This window comes from Pleurodeles waltl, chromosome 6 (assembly GCF_031143425.1).
Source record: "Pleurodeles waltl isolate 20211129_DDA chromosome 6, aPleWal1.hap1.20221129, whole genome shotgun sequence".
Taxonomy (NCBI): Eukaryota; Metazoa; Chordata; class Amphibia; order Caudata; family Salamandridae; genus Pleurodeles; species Pleurodeles waltl.
Window position 1 is genome coordinate 537,236,981 of NC_090445.1, and position 20,804 is coordinate 537,257,784.

Here is a 20,804-nt window from a genome sequence, read left to right on the forward strand (position 1 = left end):
GTTTGCGGACTGAATTAATAAAATTGGTGTGTAGACATTTCTTTACATCCAAATGACAGAGTTGTGATTGCCAGTTGAAGTCTGCTTTATTCTTTTATGTAGGACTCTATATGGATACAGGTAGCGAGACAGATACAGACTTAATAAACACTCCATTCCCGCATCCTGGGCAAGGCCTCATGGGACCAGTGTACAACAGCAGAAACAGCTTCCATCCAGGAGAGCCTAGAGAATTGCTAGGACAACTTCCTATCCCAAGTAGGTGTTGCTGGTTACAGCGTGAATTCATAAAATCATGCAAGTTTGTTTTGTTCCGTCCTATTAGATGCAACACATTTTGTTTTCATGTTTTTAGTCAGAAATAATTTAAAGCATTGTTTGTATTTACATGGCCCTTTCTGCAAAGTTATCCCCAAACATTTTATCTTTCTCCTCCTGTTTTTCTGGCCCTTTTCTGTTGGCTTTAGGACTCTGGGCACTTTACCACTGCTAATCAGTGCTAAAGTGCATGTGCTCTTGCCCCTAAAACATGGTATAATTGGCTTACATCTGTTTTGCTTATTTAATTTACCTGTAAGTCTCTTGTAAAGTGGTATACCATATACCCAGGGCCTGTAAATTAAATGCTACGAGGGTGCCTGCAGCGCTGATTGCTCTCCCCACAGAAGTAGCCTTTAAAACATCTCTCAGGCCTACCACTTCAGTGCCCACATGTGCAGTTTACTGCCACATTGACTTGGCAAGTCCAACTACTTGCCAAGGTCTAAACTTCCTTTTTGTTGCACCTAAGAGCAGATGTTTGTAGTGCTGATACGGAACTCCCACCTTCTTGGTGATATTTGGTGATTTAGGTATTACAGACAGCATTGTAATTCATGTGTCTTCTTGCTGTGACCAAACTGCTACATTTCATGCTCTGATGCCTGTATGTCGTTTTTGGATTCTCGCATTGACATAACGAGTACTGTTACAGGTTGGCATAGTGTGTGCAGTATTTATGATTTGTGTATCTTTATCTTGCAGTCTGTTGCATTTTGTGCCCTTATGCTATAGTGATGTTATAGTGTATGATCATTGCATTGTCAGGATAAATGGGTACTGCCTCAGGATTTGCATAGTGCGCGCAGTACTTTGATTCATGTCATTTTGGTCTGTTTTGTGTTCAATATAGCATCTACATTTTTATATAATCCTGTGTGCAGTCTCCTTTGTGGTGTATTTATTGTGTTACTAGTGTGAGTGTGTTGCGCAAACGCTTTACACACGACCTCTGGGGATAAGCCTGACTGCCCTGTGCCAGCTACCCAGGGTGAGCACAGGTTATCTTTGATGTGTAACTTACTTGCTCTGACTAGAGCTGTGGGCTCTGCCTGGCTGAGGTGCAATTCTTAGCTAACCAGAAACCCCATTTCTAACAGGAATATTACTAATCTGACCACACACATTGAAGCTAAACTAAAAAATGGTGCTTGTTTTGAACCTCATTGTCATATTTGACGAGATAAAGAATGATCCGTATAGGAGAAGGAACTAAAGAGCTAACACTTTTGTTTGATGGCATATGTTGCTGCAGATACACATGTTTTGCACAGTCCGCTGCCTGGTGTTGGGCTCGGAGTATTACAAGTTGTTTTTCTTCGAAGAAGTCTTTTTTGGTCACGGGACCGAAGGACTCCTCCCTCTTCGGCTCCATTGCGCATGGGCGTCGACTCCATCTTAGATTGTTTTTTTCCGCTGTCGGGTTCGGACGTATTCCTTTTCGCTCCGTGTTTCGGTTCGGAAAGTTAGTCAGAATCTCGGAAGAAAGCGTCGGTATTGTTCCGTTCGGTATCGGGATAGTTAGGTACATCGACACCGATCATCGGAAGACTTTGGGGTAGCTTCGATTCCCCCATCGGGGCCTGGTCGGCCCGACCGCGTGCGACATCGAAGCCGATGGAACGGACCCCGTTTCGTTTCTGCCCAAAATGTCACAGTAAGTATCCTTATTCAGATCAGCACTTGGTCTGTAACTTGTGCTTGTCCCCCGAGCACAAGGAGGATACCTGTGAGGCCTGTCGAGCCTTCCGGTCCAGAAAAACACTCCGGGACCGAAGAGCCAGGCGTCTACAAATGGCGTCCACGCCAACAAAACAACGTTTCGACGACGAAGAGGAAACATTCTCGGTTCCGGAATCAGAATCCGGAGACTCCGACGTCGAACAACAGCAACAAACAGTGAGTAAGACGTCGAAAATTAAAACCATCGAGAGGACAAAAGCCCAGGGGACGCCACTGCCAACAGGCCATGGCTCGACCCATAAAACCGGCGACCCGTCGAAGGCGCCGAAAAAGGGCACGCCCATAGCGAAGACACCCGACTCCGGTCGAGGGACCGCCATGGAGCAACCTCGGAGCCGAGATAGCGCCTCCGAGAGGCAAAAACAAGATGCCGGCACCGAAAAACATCGGCACCGAGACACACTGCCGAAAGCCACAAAAATTCTGTCGGTTCCGAAGCCGAAAAAAGATTCTCTCTCAGCGCCGAAAAGTTCCACACCTTCATCCTACACAGAGGAACAAGGAATAAGTGGCCAGATGCACAGATTTGGACAAGAGCTCCAAAGTGTAGAATCAGACTACACACAAAAGAGACTGTACATCCAGCAAGACACAGGGAAGATATCAACCCTTCCCCCAATAATGAGGAAAAGAAGGATCGGACTTCTCAAGGATGACGCACAACAACAAGCCAAAGTGGTTAAAAAAGTCACACCTCCGCCCTCTCCACCACAACAGGCATCGCCGGCACAAACACCGCCACAAATGCACTCACCAGCACAAACTACCATAAGTCAAGATAATCAGGATCAAGACGCTTGGGACCTATATGACACCCCAGTGCCGGACAATGATCCTGATTCATACCCCACAAAGCCGTCACCGCCAGAGGACAGTACCTCATACTCGCAACTGGTGGCTAGGGCTGCAGAATTCCACAATGTCCAACTGCATTCCGATCCTATAGAGGATGATTTTTTATTTAACACCCTGTCGGCTACACATAGCCAATATCAATGTCTCCCAATGCTACCAGGGATGTTACGGCACGCAAAACAAATTTTTGAAGAGCCCGTAAAATCAAGAGCCATCACCCCAAGGGTGGATAAGAAATACAAACCACCACCCACAGACCCAGTGTTTATTACTTCGCAGTTACCACCTGACTCCGTAGTAGTAGGGGTAGCTCGCAAGAGAGCAAATTCCCATACATCTGGCGACGCCCCACCTCCGGACAAAGAAAGCAGAAAATTTTATGCGGCAGGAAAAAGAGTAGCATCACAGGCAGCCAACCAGTGGCGCATCGCAAATTCTCAAGCGCTGCTGGCCAGATATGACCGCGCACACTGGGATGAGATGCAAATTCTCGTAGACCATCTTCCCCAGGAATACCAAAAAAGGGAGCAGCAAATAGTTGAAGAGGGACAAACAATCTCAAACAATCAAATCCGCTCTTCACTGGACGCAGCCGATACTGCAGCGAGAACAGTCAACACTGCTGTCACCATAAGGAGACACGCTTGGCTCCGCACTTCAGGCTTCAAACCTGAAATCCAGCAGGCTGTCCTTAATATGCCCTTCAACGAGAAACAACTTTTTGGCCCTGAAGTGGACACAGCCATTGAAAAACTTAAAAAGGACACAGACACGGCCAAAGCCATGGGCGCACTCTACTCCCCGCAAAGCAGAGGCTCTTTTAGAAAAACTCCATTTAGAGCGGGGTTTCGTGGCCAACCCACAGACACCACCAGCCAACAAACAAGAACCACACCATATCAGGGTTCATTCCAAAGGGGAGGTTTTAGGGGATATAGAGGGGGTCAATTCCCAAGGAGTAGGGGAAGATTCCAGACTCCAAAAACACCTCCACCTAAACAGTGACTTTCAAGTCACACAACCCCTTCACTCAACACCAGTGGGGGGAAGACTAAGCCAATTCTACCAATCTTGGCAGCAGATTACAACAGACAATTGGGTATTGGCAATAATCCAACATGGCTATTGCATAGAATTCCACAAATTCCCACCAAACATCCCTCCAAAAACACGCAAAATGTCACCACAACATTTAGAACTTTTAGGACTAGAAGTTCAAGCACTACTGCAAAAGGATGCAATAGAGTTAGTACCAGTACAACAAAAAAACACAGGAGTTTACTCCCTGTACTTTCTAATTCCAAAAAAAGACAAAACATTAAGACCAATATTAGATCTCAGGACACTAAATACCTACATCATATCGGACCACTTTCACATGGTCACACTACAAGACATCATTCCACTGCTCAAACAGCAAGATTACATGACCACATTAGACCTAAAAGATGCGTACTTTCATATACCGATACACCCTTCTCACAGAAAGTACCTAAGGTTCGTATTCAAAGGAATACATTACCAATTCAAAGTGTTGCCATTCGGAATAACAACTGCACCAAGAGTGTTCACAAAATGTCTAGCAGTAGTAGCAGCACATATCAGGAGACAACAGATACATGTGTTTCCTTACCTGGACGATTGGCTAATCAAGACCAACACAGTAAAAAAGTGCACAAACGACACCACATATGTCATACAAACCCTTCACAAACTGGGTTTCTCCATCAACTATACAAAATCACACCTCGAACCGTGTCAGACACAACAATATCTAGGAGCAACCATCAACACATCAAAGGGAATTGCCACTCCAAGTCCACAAAGAGTGCAAGCATTCCACAAGGTAATAAGTGCTATGTTTCCAAACCAAAAGATACAAGCAAAATTTGTGCTAAAACTTCTAGGCATGATGTCATCATGCATAGCCATTGTCCCAAACGCAAGACTACACATGCGACCCTTACAACAGTGCCTAGCATCACAATGGTCACAGGCACAGGGTCAACTTCAAGATCTGGTGTTGGTAGACCGCCAAACATACCTCTCGCTTCTATGGTGGAACAGCAACAATTTAAACAAAGGACGGACATTTCAGGACCCAGTGCCTCAATACGTTATAACAACAGATGCTTCCATGACAGGGTGGGGAGCACACCTAAATCACCACAGCATTCAAGGACAATGGGATGTACACCAAACAAAATTTCATATCAATTACCTAGAACTGTTAGCAGTATTTCTAGCGTTAAAAGCCTTTCAACCCATAATAACACACAAATACATTCTTGTCAAAACAGACAACATGACAACAATGTATTACTTAAACAAACAAGGAGGAACACACTCAACACAATTGTGCCTCCTAACACAAAAAATATGGCAGTGGGCGATTCACAACAACATTCGCCTAATAGCACAATTTATTCCAGGGATCCAAAACCAACTAGCAGACAACCTTTCGCGAGACCACCAACAAGTCCACGAATGGGAAATTCACCCCCAAGTTCTGAACAAGTACTTTCAAATTTGGGGAACACCCCAGATAGATTTGTTCGCAACAAAAGAAAACGCAAAATGCCAAAACTTCGCATCCAGGTACCCACACCGCGAATCACAAGGCAATGCTCTATGGATGAGTTGGTCAGGGATATTTGCATACGCTTTTCCCCCTCTCCCTCTCCTTCCATATCTAGTAAACAAGTTGAGTCAAAACCAACTCAAACTCATACTGATAGCACCCACATGGGCAAGACGACCTTGGTATACAACTCTACTAGACCTTTCACTAGTACCGCATGTCAAACTACCCAACAGACCAGATCTGTTAACACAACACAAACAACAGATCAGGCATCCAAACCCAGCATCATTGAATCTGGCAATTTGGCTCCTGAAATCCTAGAATTCGGACACTTAGACCTCACACAAGAATGCATGGAGGTCATAAAACAAGCTAGAAAAGCTTCCACTAGACACTGCTATGCATCTAAGTGGAAAAGATTTGTTTGCTACTGCCATACCAATCAAATCCAACCATTACATGCCTCTACAAAGGACATAGTGGGATACTTACTACATTTGCAAAAAGCGAATCTCGCTTTTTTATCTATAAAAATACACCTCGCAGCAATATCTGCTTACCTACAAACTACTCATTCATCGTCTCTATTTAGAATACCAGTTATTAAAGCATTCATGGAAGGGCTAAAAAGAATTATACCACCAAGAACACCACCAGTTCCTTCATGGAACCTTAACATCGTCTTAACAAGACTCATGGGTCCACCTTTCGAACCCATGCATTCCTGTGAAATGCAATATCTAACCTGGAAAGTCGAATTTCTCATTGCAATCACATCCCTCAGAAGAGTAAGTGAAATACAGGCATTTACCATACAAGAACCATTTATTCAAATACACAAAAATAAAATAGTTCTAAGAACAAATCCAAAATTTCTACCAAAAGTACCATTCCATTTAAATCAAACAGTAGAATTGCCAGTGTTCTTCCCACAACCAGATTCCGTGGCTGAAAGGGCACTACATACATTAGACATCAAAAGAGCACTAATGTACTACATTGACAGAACAAAGCTAATCAGGAAAACAAAACAACTGTTCATAGCTTTTCAAAAACCACACATAGGAAATCCAATCTCTAAACAAGGCATTGCTAGATGGATAGTCAGATGTATTCAAACATGCTATCTTAAAGCCAAAAGAGAATTGCCTATTACACCAAAGGCACACTCAACCAGAAAGAAAGGTGCTACAATGGCCTTTCTAGGAAACATTCCTATGAGCGAAATATGTAAGGCTGCAACCTGGTCTACGCCTCATACATTTACTAAACACTACTGTGTAGACGTGCTAAATGCACAACAAGCTACAGTGGGCCAAGCTGTACTAAGAACAATATTCCAAACTACTTCAACTCCTACAGGCTAAACCACCGCTTTTGGGGGAGGTAACTGCTTTATAGTCTATGCAAAACATGTGTATCTGCAGCAACATATGCCATCGAACTGAAAATGTCACTTACCCAGTGTACATCTGTTCGTGGCATTAGTCGCTGCAGATTCACATGTGCCCTCCCGCCTCCCCGGGAAGCCTGTAGCCGTTTAGAAGTAGATCTTAAATCTTAAACATTTGTACATTTGTAAATAATTATTATAAACTTTTTATGTACATACGTATTCACTCCATTGCATGGGCACTATTTATAGCAAACAACTCCATCCTCACCCTCTGCGGGGAAAACAATCTAAGATGGAGTCGACGCCCATGCGCAATGGAGCCGAAGAGGGAGGAGTCCTTCGGTCCCGTGACCAAAAAAGACTTCTTCGAAGAAAAACAACTTGTAATACTCCGAGCCCAACACCAGGCAGCGGACTGTGCAAAACATGTGAATCTGCAGCGACTAATGCCACGAACAGATGTACACTGGGTAAGTGACATTTTCATTTTAATGCAGATCTCTTAAAGGTCTTTATGCTTACTGCCTGACTTTTACATCTGGAGCTTCTTAACTTAAATGGCATATTGATTGTAATGAAAATTCTTCAAATTGCATTTATTATGATACATTGTCTACTAGTAGGACAGCTCCAGTTTTTGGGCTCTAACTGACATGATTGAATTGCATCACCTGTGGTCCATTTTGTTTTTGCAGCTGGTGCCTGCACTAATGCAGTTTTTTACTTCTATGTTTTCCTGTGGCAGAGGACGGACTGGAGAAGTTTGTGATGAATTATATCAACTTGAAAATGGAGGCAGCTGGGTCACCACTGAAGTTAGGGCATTAAAGAGAGATTGGGTCACATGAATGAACAGTTTGAGAAACCAGGCTCTAGAAGTAGACATGCTGTTGGTCAAGTTTTGCAAGTAGTGATGAGACTCCTGCCCAGTGAAAGGATGCATGCGTATTATATGGCTACCTTCTCAGCAGTTAATACTGTGCTATAAAGAAGGGCTTTTTTCAGGTGTTATATCAATATGTTATATGAATTGTAAAGGATTACTTTTCGATTAATATGTGGGGTTTCAAACAAGAGGCAACAGTGTAATCTGCTCTGTATCCTCCACTACAGGCTGAACTGTAGATCTCGTAAAGATCGCCCTGTCATTCCTTTTCTGAATCCCATTTCTCCACTACATAATGCCATCTTTGATAGGGGATAATCTAACCAGATTTTGAAGTATTGTAGAACGTAATCTTACAATTGCAAATAAATGGGTGCTTTTTAATGGGGCAGAGGCATATTACATCAAGCTTCCATAGACTGAGACACAGAAAGCTGCAGCTTGAGTTCACTCATCCTGCTGCTTTTCTTTCAGATTGAGTCTCAAGACTCAGTCATTTGAAGGCTAGCCACATCAGTTCAGACTTGGGCTTAGCAATCTTGAGTCTCAAGATAAGAAATGGAGGCTGAGTCTGCTTCACCAGGACAATCTTCTTTACATCTTCTAATGGCGCTCATTGCCACCTGTACAGTTCCTGAACCCAGAGTGCACTCCAGTATTGGCTCTGATTGAGTTACATGCTTAAATCATTGTTGTTGAGGTGGGAATCTCACAATAACTGTACAAAAGCAATACAAAACATAACATGCCTGAAAGCCCTTATTGGAAATTACCAGATGATGGATACTTTTAGCTGCAGATTCCTCATATTTTGAATTTATCCAGACACCAGACTGGATCCAGCCATGTTGCGGTAGCTCTTCTGCTCCGGTAGGTGACGTCAACTCCATCTGTACAAAATGCCCAGGCATGACATCACTGGAGTCATATAATGGCACGTTGCCATAAGTTTCTCGTTTTTCTTGCCTTGCGGTTCGGACCTGGATCTCTTGCCCTGCAACATTTTTCTGAAAATTCCTAGATTTCTACTTTTATTCCATTGGTAGACAAGATGTCACTTCCTGAATGAATCTGAAGATGGCGACCAAAGGTAGGTAGACGTTCAACAGCAACAAACACTAAACAAAGAAGGGACCAAAAAAAAAAAGGTTTTGGAGATAATTTTAGACCCAAACACTAGATGGCGGAGTAATGCAAAGCATGTGAATCCAGAAAATTCTTCAAGCTCCAAAACTACACTGCCAGGTACGAAACTTTACGGTTCACCCAGTCACTAATGCCATAGACAGTAGTCCATTTTAGGCACCCAAGGGGTCAGCTTGTGGTGCTTGGAGCCCAAGCATGACTCCCAAGTTGTGCAGGTAGTGAGTGCAGCATCATGAACTTCAAGACCATAAAGGATTGGAAGTTGAAGCTGTTCAAGTTGGGTGAATTGGCACTAGGCCACGTGCCTTTTCTCTTTTCCAGATGAAGGTCCAAACCAAGGTCATCTCCCACCTCCAAGTCCTCAACAAACGAGAAAAGAACTCCATGGCAAGATGCCATTTCCTCTCCAGGCTAGGTCTTAACACCATTTCCCTCCTGGCGGACATCACTAAAATATAACAAACTGTATTGGCTAGGTGCTGATCCCAAATTTAGCTCGGATTTGTGGTGTAGACCTAGCACGTCATCGCCTTTAGATTGCCATGCTAGAACCCTTTAGTGGCTCCTTGGAAGGGTGGTGCGGAGGCGCCTGACTGTGATTTCAACTAGAACGCTCCTGGTGCCAGCTGAGCCCAAAAGTCCCATTGGCAGCACTCCTCTGACTGGCGACAGCTACAGCCGCACTGTCACCCAGACCCCAGCCATTGGCACCTCCACTGACCCAGACAATGAAGTCAAATCCAGCTCAGAATCCAGAATCTATACATAAGACAAAGGATATTCAACAGGTGTCCATAAGAGTGACAGAGATTGGTGAAGGAGGCAAAATATAGGCAAGCATCCTGTATACCTCTCCGAAGGTAGACTTTGTGTCCTTTGGGGTAACCCTATGTAGAGGTTGCAACCTTTGCTGTAATAACTAAAAAGGCTGCAGAGTTACTAGAATTGTATCGCGCTGTGGAGGAAAGAAAGGACAATATTTTAACTGATCCTTCAGCCACGCCGGAGCCATTGCTCCCATTTAGTAAAGCACTAATGGAGTATATTATAGCAAATTGGGCTACATCTGTCAGTGAACCAACCAGTTGCTGACGTTCTTCACCAGAAACCCTGATAGTACAGGCCTTGCGTTGTTTAAACCAAAAGGCTGGCTCTTTCGCCAGTTGACCTCCACACTGGGAGTCTTAAAATCTGGAGGCCATGAGCAAGAAAGTGTTGTCATGGGGGAGTCTGGTGTTTAGATCAATGACCGCCATGTGCCTTGTAGTTAGGTACACTCCTATAGTGTCGAAGATGGTGCAGGTGGTAGTACTGGGTAGTACTGAGTCTCCTGGACTACTTCACAGGCTGGGCTACTTCTCAATACTTGTGATTGGTGTCCCCTTCCCTAGACTTCCATAAGCAGTACTGAAAGCTGTGCAGCTACTTTAAGGTGCTGTCATTTCATCAACTCCAACTGCCGCAGCTTGTCGACCATGCAGATCAGTGGAGGTGGTGGAAAACCCAAGAGCAGACTTTCAACGCAGCCCTCTTTTTCTTCCTTCTTCCTGGCAACACCTGACAAGCTGCTTTGTATTCCTTTCGAGGGAACATGTACAACCTGTTGGGAGAAGGGTGTTCGATCCACAGGCCTAGTAGACCATTATGGCAAATTAGTGTGTCTTGAAAGTTGTAGAACAAGGTCATGCACTCCGCTTCCAACAAAAACTCCCCCTCCCACCATAAGGTGTAAGCCAATTTTACCATGTTAAAAAGAGAGAGCACAAGCACTTTAGCACTGGTGATCAGTTGTAAAGTGCATAGAGTCCTAACGGCAGCAATAAGAAAATTCAGAAAACAAGAGGGGTGAAGGCAAACATTTTGAGGGTTGACCCTGGAGAGAGGGCCAAGTCCAATACTACCCTCCTAAAGCCAGGGTGAACCTTGATAGGCTTTCCTATTTAGGTGATAGGTCGTGGACAATAGCCCTCTACTGCAGACACCCATGTCAGTTCTATGCCTTTCTGAACCCATCTAGATCCCGGTCATATCCCCTTTGAATAGGCCACTGGGCCTGCATGGGCTGCTGGTCCCAGCCTTTGTCGTTGAGGGTTTTTACTACTGATGTCACTGGGCCCGACCGACTATGGATCCTGAGCAACTAGGCCAAGTACCCCTTCTGCGCTTGACTCTTAGTAGTAGCTGTAGACAAACAAACAAAGGCTCCCTTGGGGTGTAGATATAGGTAGGTGAACACGACTCATAACTCAGTGCGCTCAGTACCAACAATAAATCACTGTTCAGTCAAATAAATACTTTTATAGGCATAATAAATATTTTATTTCTCATTCTACACATTTAAATGCATGCTTACATTCATGAGCAACAATATCCTCTTGAGCTTGGGGAATCTAGTAGTTTTCTGGCCAATCCCTGTCCTGTCCTGCCCTGCCCTGCCCTGCCCTGTTCCTTACACCGTGGTTGGGAGTATTTCCAATTTCTGGTGGCTGCATCTTTGGAATGCCCACAAATAGGCTATACTCAAGAGTACCCCTTTGACACTTAAGGAATTATTCAAATGTTTTATGGTGCTACAGCACTGATTCCCCTGGGCCCCACAGGTCCATTCTAGTCTTACCCTCTCCAGTGGTATAGGAGCATTCAGCAGTGCAGTGAGTGCCCCCTCAATGGCTGCTCACAAGACCTGATCCTGTGCGGCAAAGTCGGGCTGCTAGCGGTACACACAGCAGCACCTGACAGGCGCTGTCCCTCTGCCAGCTTTTTCCAGTGATCGTTGTTGCTCCCACTTTGCAAAGACAAGGTAAGTCACTCACTCTCATGGGGTGGAGCCCAGCAAGGGTGTCACGTCTCTGGCGCCACCCTTCACGGTCCTCAGGGAATCAATCAGGTGCAGGTCTTAGTGTGAAGGCTTGACTGGCCAGTTACAGCTGTAATCTTCTGTCTGGGTAACAACCCAAACGTCTGGCAGCCCCTTCTGGCGTACTGGGTTGGCACAGAACTTCCAACCTAGGCACAGACTCCTTTCACCACGGTGGCCCCTCCTGGCATTTAGGGTCGCTGATTAAGGCGGACATAAGCCTAGATGCTCTGGCAACAAATAGTTGGCCGCCTTCCAACATACAGGGTCACTGCAATGAGGCAGTGCAGGCCTGGCTTTTCGCACACAGCTCTCATTACACAGGCCAGGGTGGCCCTCTCCTAGCATATAGGGATCACTGCATCGCTCCTGGACACTGGCAACAACCAGATTCTTGCGTAGCTGTTCCTTCATTCCTCACTCCTGGATTCCTCTCAGTAGGACTCCCTAATGGACCTCGCTCCCTCCAATGGTCTCCTCTTCCTCGCAATACACACTGGTCTTGACAAGCAGACAAGTGCTTGTGCTCTAAGCTCCAGGGTGGGTGATCGAGAATTCCCTGGTGATGTCCCTTCACCAAACAGGGAGACTAAGAGGCCTTTGCTATCAGTCCTGGTCACAGGCTGAAGTCTTGTAGAGTGTCCCTTTCTCACACAGCCAGTCTTACTGCTTTGCAAAGCCCAGTTTCGAGGTCTCAATGTCCCCTTCTTTTAGTCCATCTTGAGACACTTGGGGTTTGCTGCATTTGAAGTGTAAATTTTTCCTTGTCTTCTTCCCCCTTGAAAGGCTGTCTGCCACAGCAGGAAAGACTCTGAAGTAGATACTCACAATACAGGTCATGGGAGTAACCAGAGTTCACACCTGGATGTCCACTACAGTGATATGTGCATCAAAAAATTAATCCTGGCACCCAGCCCTACTCTTCATGATTCTTATATCAGCCTTGTCTCCCTCTTGAGATATGTCCAGACCCCTCCTTATGATCTATCACTGAATTCAGGAGCAACCATTTAACGTATAATGGGGGGGGCATTCTGACAATTCCTCTAGTGTGTACCACCAATCTCACAGGAATGAAGCAATAAACTAATATGCCCCATGGCTTGACGAGGCAGTCCTGGGCTTCCCAAAATGGATCTCAAGGCACTCCATGTAATGTAGCATTGCAAGCAAACTTGCACTCATTGCACATTCTCAGCACACTTTTTGTCCTGCACGGTTACTTCCATGTATTGTGCCATTACTGACACACCTACGTTCAACACATACGTTCAGTCTGTGCACATTATTTGGTACTGTAGCTTTTATGTATTGTACCAGGGTGTGCTGTTAAACTTCACACTGTCCAGCATGCATTCTCAGCATATGTGTGCTTCACATCAATTCACCGTTCATGTATTGTACTTCACGCAAGCACACACACATGCTTCTGTTGTGCACCCATGGCACAACACTACATCTCTCATGCAGCATATTCCCCACAGGCATACATATACTAAGTACATGCACTAACCACACATATACTGCACAGTACTGCTCTGTCCACGTGCTGTACTCTTCCCAGGCACACATACACTCCACATCTACCTGATGTAGGCCAACAATAAGTTAAGCACACAGCAGTAGACCTTTTAAAAAGGTGAATGAGTCTGCAGGGCTCACTTAAATGACACAGGGTAAAAAGGACCTATTGACTATGGCCTATCACTACACGGTATGCTGCCACCACCGGTTTTGTGCTGTTCAACTTTTAATGAAGGCAGTAGCTTTCCACTAGTACGAGGGTGGCATTTTGGGCCCCCTGCCAGTCCAACAAGACCGCAGTCCATGAGACCGGCCTATGTCATGGTGCAAATGCATGGTTCATATTTACCTATGGCAAAACATCATTAACGATCCAGACAGCAGATCATTTGGGCCCTCAGGGCAGGGGTACACATCTTTAACCATGGAGAGGACTTTTCCGCCCCAACAACACTCTCCTAAGCCACTGGACTGACCCATGAGGAAACCTTCTTCTCAATTGTGGACACCAGCTATGGAGCCCATAACCTTAACTTGTTCATAGATGCATTCCAATAGGCAGATAGTACCACCATGACTAACAAAGTAATGCGGTCCATTCTGCCTCTTGGATCAGACTTCTGCCCCTGCCCCCCTCCCTCCCCCCCCCCATTCCCTCCTCCTCCACCACCACCCCCTCCATTCCCTCCTCCTCCAAACCACTCCACACAAACTACCTTACTGTAGGACTTGCCTGTATCACCCTGAACATCCCCCCTCACTCTGCTTGCTAAACCTGAACCACCCTTCTTTGAGTCACTCCCAGGAACCTTATTAGATACTTGGGTAGTAATCCAGAGGTCAACCTCTTTTGCAAGCTCCCTGTGGTCAGTGAACTTGCTATCAGTCAGGTGTTGGTGCAACTCTGTAAAGCAAGTACTAAGCATGTGCTCAAAATCAGGTTATAGAGCCCAATGAAACTACTTAATTTACTACCCCTCACCCAACCACTCAGTGCCTTGCTGTAGTAGTCTTAGAAATCCATGAAGACTGATTTGGGAAGTGGGCTTCATTCCTTTAGGCCCACACCTCTCCTGTTGGGCCACAAGGAAAGGAGTTCACTCCTCCTCTATCTACTCGTGCTCTTCCTCCAGGTCCACTTCCTCCTGCCCAACTTCCTCCTGCCCCTCCTCCTGTGCTCCAAACTGTAACTAGTGAGCCTCCTCAGGCCCTGAATCCTGCTTTTTTTTACTTATGTTGGCTTAGCAAGCATGTGCAGTGGGCACAGTGGATGGTGATGTTCCTGCTTTGTTAGTGTTCTTCTGTTTGCTTGACCAACCCTCTCTATTCAAGCCCCCAATAGTTAAGAGCTTTTGGAACAGGCTCCTACATCTCCTACTTCTCCTTTTATTATGCCTCAGTGGGACTTTAATTTGGTTTCAACAGTGTTGATAGGGGCTCCTTTGAGCCTAAGTATTGCAGCCAGATTAGGCTTTTAATGTTCAAAGCAGTGTATTTGGTGGCCAGCATGTCAAGTCTGTTCATCAGTGGGTTCCTCTGATTGTCCAGCCTCCTTTCACTTGTTTCTGCCCACACAAGCTATTTCTGAGAACACAGACGGGACAGCTTTCCTTCCAAAGGTGGTTACCCTGTTCCATATTAAAGCGCCCATGTGCTTCCCTCCACTCCATCTCATCAATCTGGAAATAAGGCTAGAATCTTATAGGGTCATCAGCTACTATGTCCGTGAGACTTGATTTCCGATACAGTGACCAACTTTTTATTATATGCAAGAAGGGCAAAGCAGCCCAGTAGAGCACTCTGTCCTGGTAGATTATACTTTATAGCATGTGGTGTAATGGCTAGAGCTACTGACTTTGAAACTTCGAAACTAAGTTTGAGGCTCGGCGTCTGCACATCATCCTGTGATTCTGGGCAGATCACTTAGGACCAGATGTACAAATCCAGTTTGCATTTCTTAACGGTCCAAATCGCTAATTCGGGCCTTTAAGAAATGCAAAATGGCCTTTTCTGAATTACAAAGCCCTTAAAGGAATCACAAATTGAGATTTCTACCCAGTAGAAATCGCAATTTGCGATCCTCTGAATATAAAATCACAAATAGGGAAGACCTATTTGCGATTCATATTCAGATGTAAAAAGCATTTCCTAAATGCGAATTGGGCAATTAGGAAATGTAATTACCAACAACTTTAAGTCCATGGTAACCATGAGCAATTAAAAAAAAAAAAAAAAAACCCAAAATGCTTTTTTTAAATTGCAGTAGAGCACACACATGCCCCTTGAGCATATGTGTGCTTTACATGTGCACCACTGTGTTTGGGGTGCATTTCGGGCAGCCTTTTTCACATAGTCATCCTTGGTTTTGTATTTCCCAAATAGCGCTTTCCGAATAAGAAATCGCTATTTGGGAAATGGAAAACCTGCCCATTGTCACAAATGGCATGGGATTTCTTATTTACGTTTTCCTAATAACGATTCCTACTTTGTAGGAATCGTTATTAGGAAATTGATATCTTGGTACATAGCATTTTGCATTTCCTAAATAGCGATTTCTATGAAGTCGCTATTTAGGAAATGCAAAATAGCATTTTAGTACATCTGGCCCTTCATCTCGTCATGTAATGAATGAGTCCTTTTGTAATTTAACTAGTGCTCATGTAAAGCTCTTAAATACCTTCAGGACAAGTTTGCGCTATATGAAACTGCAAAAAATAAAATCTGTTATGCCCAGGCAAAATAACTTCCATGAGGGATCTTAACTAATTCTACCACAGAAAAAAATATTATTATGCAACGAGATGGCTTTCTCAGAGATATGCAGTGTGGGCTTGCCTTTCATGTTCGTCAAGCATTATTGCCCGAACTCTGCAGTGTGAAGGGATCACCATCTTCCTCGTTCTGTGCTCCAAGATTTTCTGTTGTGACCATTCCTTCAGACCCACCACCTGGGAAAGGGGTCATTGCTATGCTTTCTTTTCAAAATGCAAGCAATCTGCAAGTAGAAGTATCCATGAGAAGAAAAAGTTAATTACCTTCAGTAACTATCTTTCTGGGTGGCTGTTCTTATCTACCTGTAGGTTCCTCACCAATTGCGCCCACTCCCTCCTGTTCTAAGGAATAGTCGTAGTCGCCTCAGTAATAAAGTCCTAGGTTAGATAGTTGCATATCCACTATTAAATTACTATATTTGCATATCCACTGTTAAATTACTGCCTACCTTCTCTGCTTCTAAGGGCAAAAAATGAACGAGGAACTGACATCAAGGCACTGGTGTAGGGTCATATGGATCCAATGATGTGTCTGGGCAGTAGCTGATACCAAGACGGAAGTGATGTCACCTACTGGTGCAGGAGAGTGAGTGCTAGATTTGAGTCCTGTAGCAGGATGTCATTTTGTAATTATGATCCTCACAAAATGTTCATTTATTGCCTTCATTGGGATCACAAGCAAGAAGACTAAGATCTGCAGAACATTTCCAGCCAAAGCCCTCAGTGGCTACGAGAGAAGCCTATTTAAGTGGTATCGAAAATATAAATCTGGAGAGGAATCTGTTAAATGCCCTACCCAACCCCCTTGCGCACCTCCTAGGCCCCACCCCACAGTGTGGAAAAAGAAGATGTAGGGAGCTAGTTTCTGATTGCAGGCAGTACCACCCCTCTCCCCCCCTGCCCCCTTATACCTGGTTTTTGGAAGCAACTTTGACTACTAACCAGTATCCCATTGGTCCCTCCCTAAACCAGATACCTGATCACTTGATCCCCAACTGACCAGGCCCTTAAGCCTCCATCTAAGTCCCTAGTAAATGGTACCCCTAGTACCTATGGCATGGGTACCGAAGAGGCCTCCTCAAAGCTGCAGCACAACTTGTTCCTCTCTGAGGGACCCAGCACCAACCTTATGGTGACTGCCATTGCAGCCTGCGTGACATGTTGCTTCCAATTTTGAAAGTGCGACATGACACACGTGTGCTGTGTCCCCTAAAACACTGTTTGTAGTATTTGTAAGTCACCCCTACAGCAGGCCTTGAACCCTAAAGCAGGGTTCATTATATTACCAGCGGGGTCATATATGTATGTACTATGTCGTTATCGATTCTTAGACATAGTAAGTGTACAGGGAGGCCTTTTAAATACATGTGCTGGACACTGGTTCCCCAGTTAAATGGTGGCTTGTGTGAACCTAGGGATATGTGGTATCAGACGTCTCGTATTAGTTATGCCAGTGTTGGATTTACAAATACATACCTTAGAGGTGCCCCCTGAAAACCTGCCAACTACTAGTGTGTTGACTTACTGGTCTTGACCAACTCAGCCACATTTCTGATCCCCAGAGGTGCGAGCCAGCACTCTGAGGCCGGAGACAAAAGCCTGCACTGAGTGGGGGTGTTGACACCTCTTCCAGGCAGGATCGACATTTTAGAGCAGGAAGATTCAAAGGCCTAGCTGTCTTTGTAATGCAACCCAGGTCTCTCCAGATGGCAGAGATGACCAATCCCCTTATCCTGACTTCACTTAGTGGTTGCAGACAGGTGCAAAAATTAGATTAGGTGTGCCCGCATCGTGCCAGTCCCACCCCTAAGGTGGACGACTTGAAGTCGACACTACTTTTTATATTCCTCTGTCATGTTTTGGATGGATTTAGACCTCCAGAGTCAGGATTATGCCCACTTCCCAACGGAAATGGTCATAGAGAGGGTGTAGTCACGCTAAAGATGGTGACCCCTCGATAAATCCAGTAGGCCCACTGCTGTTAACATCCTTTATATTGTTATGCAGCCATCCACACCTATGAAGGTTAGGAACAGGACCTGACCCTCTGACTTGTGTAACAGTATGTTGGGCACCCACAGCGACTCAGGTGCAAAGTCTGCCCGCTGGCCCGGATCTGTGACCCATCCTACGCAGTGCATGGCTATAGATATCTTCACATTAAGCAAAAAAAGACTAACAATTCACTGCAACTACTATACACTGGTAATTTACATATTATATCTCTCATAACATGTTCAGTGACACATTTGATAACATTTCTGCAATATCCAAAATGACATCATTGATTAAAACCCTGCATGGCAGGGTTGTGGGTAGGAGTTACTTTAGGGCGTACATTATAGTTACTTGAGATAACTATAACTGGTGAATTTCAATGGTTTTGTTCATTTAAAACATTGTTTTAACTGACATTCTAACCAAACTAACGTCCCATTAACCTTTTTTTCAGTGACTGTGTTTGTGTGTATACGTAATATATTACAGTTTTGATTGTTGAAGCTATCTTTAGAATAAACAATTGTATGCTTTTATGCTCAGCACAATTTCCTTATTTAAAAAAAAAAAAAGAAATCCATAATTTTGCTATATTTTGGCTATTTCTCAGTTCCCTCCTGGGGTAAGCCATAAATTCTGGTTAAGCTTTGAATCCCCAACATGTGGGTAAAAGGACACAAATTTGGCCCGGATACCTTTTTGGGAAATAAAGTATGAAGACTTAACCCCTGATAGTGCCCTAAACATTAAACAAGCATTTGTAATGCAGTAGGTCTCACATTTGTTTGAGTTAGAGCTATTGGTATTGTAAATTCATGACTGGACTTTTCTTGCCACATAAATTGGTCAACTCTGCCTCATAATTTCTTCTTTTCCTGCCATATAATTTCAGTTGCCCAGCATTTAACAAAAGCACTTCCATTTATCTTCTTTTTCTATCTTAGAACATATACAATTATCATATGAACCTTTAGCAGAAATAAACTTTTGGCATTAGAGTGTAATGCTTAAAACACCATAACAAAAATATAATTTGAAACCGATTGAAGGGTGAAAGGATAGATGGAGCCGGGAGTAAAGATGAAGAGGACAAGTAGCGTATTAACGGTGTAATGGGCCCTGGAGTAAGAAAGGAAAATGGTTGACTGCAATTTTGGTAGGAAAATACATCCGCAATTAGAGTTGAGTGAGGTCGTAGGTCTCTAGGTCCCGGTGCCACTGCACCTGTTGCGCCACTGATAACCAGGCCTCAGGAGAGAAAGTGGATGGGGCATAAAAAGTGAAGCAAAAGGAATACAACAGACAAAAGGAAGAAAAAGGAGGAGTCACAAAGAAATAAAAGAAAGAAGGGAGAAAGAAAGAACGAGAAAATGGAAACACTAAGAAGAAATAGAGCAAACTTGTGGGACAAAAGAAAAAAGGGAAGGAAGCTAGCGAGCAAATAATGAACGTGTGAAAGTAAAGGAAAATCAACATTAAAGAATAAAAGAGAAATGTTGAGTAGAGCAAGCAGCGAAAGGACCAGGGCATGTATGTACTGACACACTTCCCACAAACAGAGAATTGGAAAACCACTTTGACACTTCGGTCCTGACAAACTTGTGGTTTCCACATGTAGATGAGAAAAAGAGGGATTTATAGTAAAACGTGACTTGACAGATAAAGATTTTTTTTTTTTTTAAACACCAGAGGAAGGAAGGAAGAAAGATGTAACTGAAAAGATGCACACGGATATAATGGAAAGAGCAAATAAAAATGACAAAGAATGAAAGGAAGAGAAAAAATAGTGAAAGAATGAATGCCTGATGAGGAAAAGAGAAGAATGAAACAAAGAAGGAAATAACTAAGTATGTGCCCGTTTGAAAGAGGATGGAGGAAGAGGGCAATTTAAACAAAAGGGAGAGGAGTGGAAATTAATAGCTAAAAGGAAGAGCAAAACTGTTAATGTGTGCCTTTTAAGAACTGGAAAAAGAAGTGGGGGAGAAAGAAAACATTGAGAGTAAACTGAGAAAAGGAAAGAACAAAGTGAGATAGGTGAAACAGACCCTCGCAAATAAAAAATGACAGCTAAGAATAGATTTAATTGGATTCCCCACGTCATCAAACAGAAGAATGTGGATCATCAGTGAGCACTGCAGAACAGCAGGAGGTGCTTTAGCATAATTGTATGTGAACCCCAATACAGCAGTATTGGGGTGCTTCAGATCAGGAATGGGGGAATAGCCAGAGCTGTGTCCTGGTCCATTGCTGGAATAAAAGAAAGGCAGCGGGTGAGGAATGAGAAGGAGAGTGCCATCTAATTCATGGTATTGGAATAATGGGGTGCTGCAGGTTAGGGTTGAGGTGCACTGACAGAGTTGTATGTAAGCTGCAGTACTGGAATATTAACAGGCACACAAGGTCAGAAGGGAGGTATGTTAGTGGAGCTATGTGTGGGACCTAGTATTGGTGTGCCAGTGTTGCCGAGTGTTAACCTGGAGGTTCCCTGGTGAAGCTGCGAGTGGTGCCAGTATGGGAGTGACATTGCCCTTGAACAACAAAAACAAGGAGTCTTGAGGAGCGTTTGTGTGAGCCTTAGTACTGAGAAGAAATGTGCACTGTATGTATCAACAGTGGCGTTGGATGTTAGAATTGAGGTGCACTGGCTGAGCAGTTTTTTACTCTTTTGGGTCCAGTATTGGCATGGCAGTTGGACTGAACATTAGAATTGAGCTGCTGTAATGGAA

At 44.2% G+C, this 20,804-nt stretch overlaps 1 protein-coding gene across 1 annotated transcript in view; it reads left to right on the top strand.

The window, feature by feature from the left end:
• Positions 1-20,804, top strand: part of LRIG2 (leucine rich repeats and immunoglobulin like domains 2) — a 166,489-nt gene that overhangs the window by 135,984 nt on the left and 9,701 nt on the right. Inside the window, exon 17 of the mRNA XM_069238690.1 lies at positions 103-258. Coding sequence (XP_069094791.1) covers positions 103-258 — 156 coding nt within the window. The remainder of the gene's footprint in view (positions 1-102; positions 259-20,804) is intronic.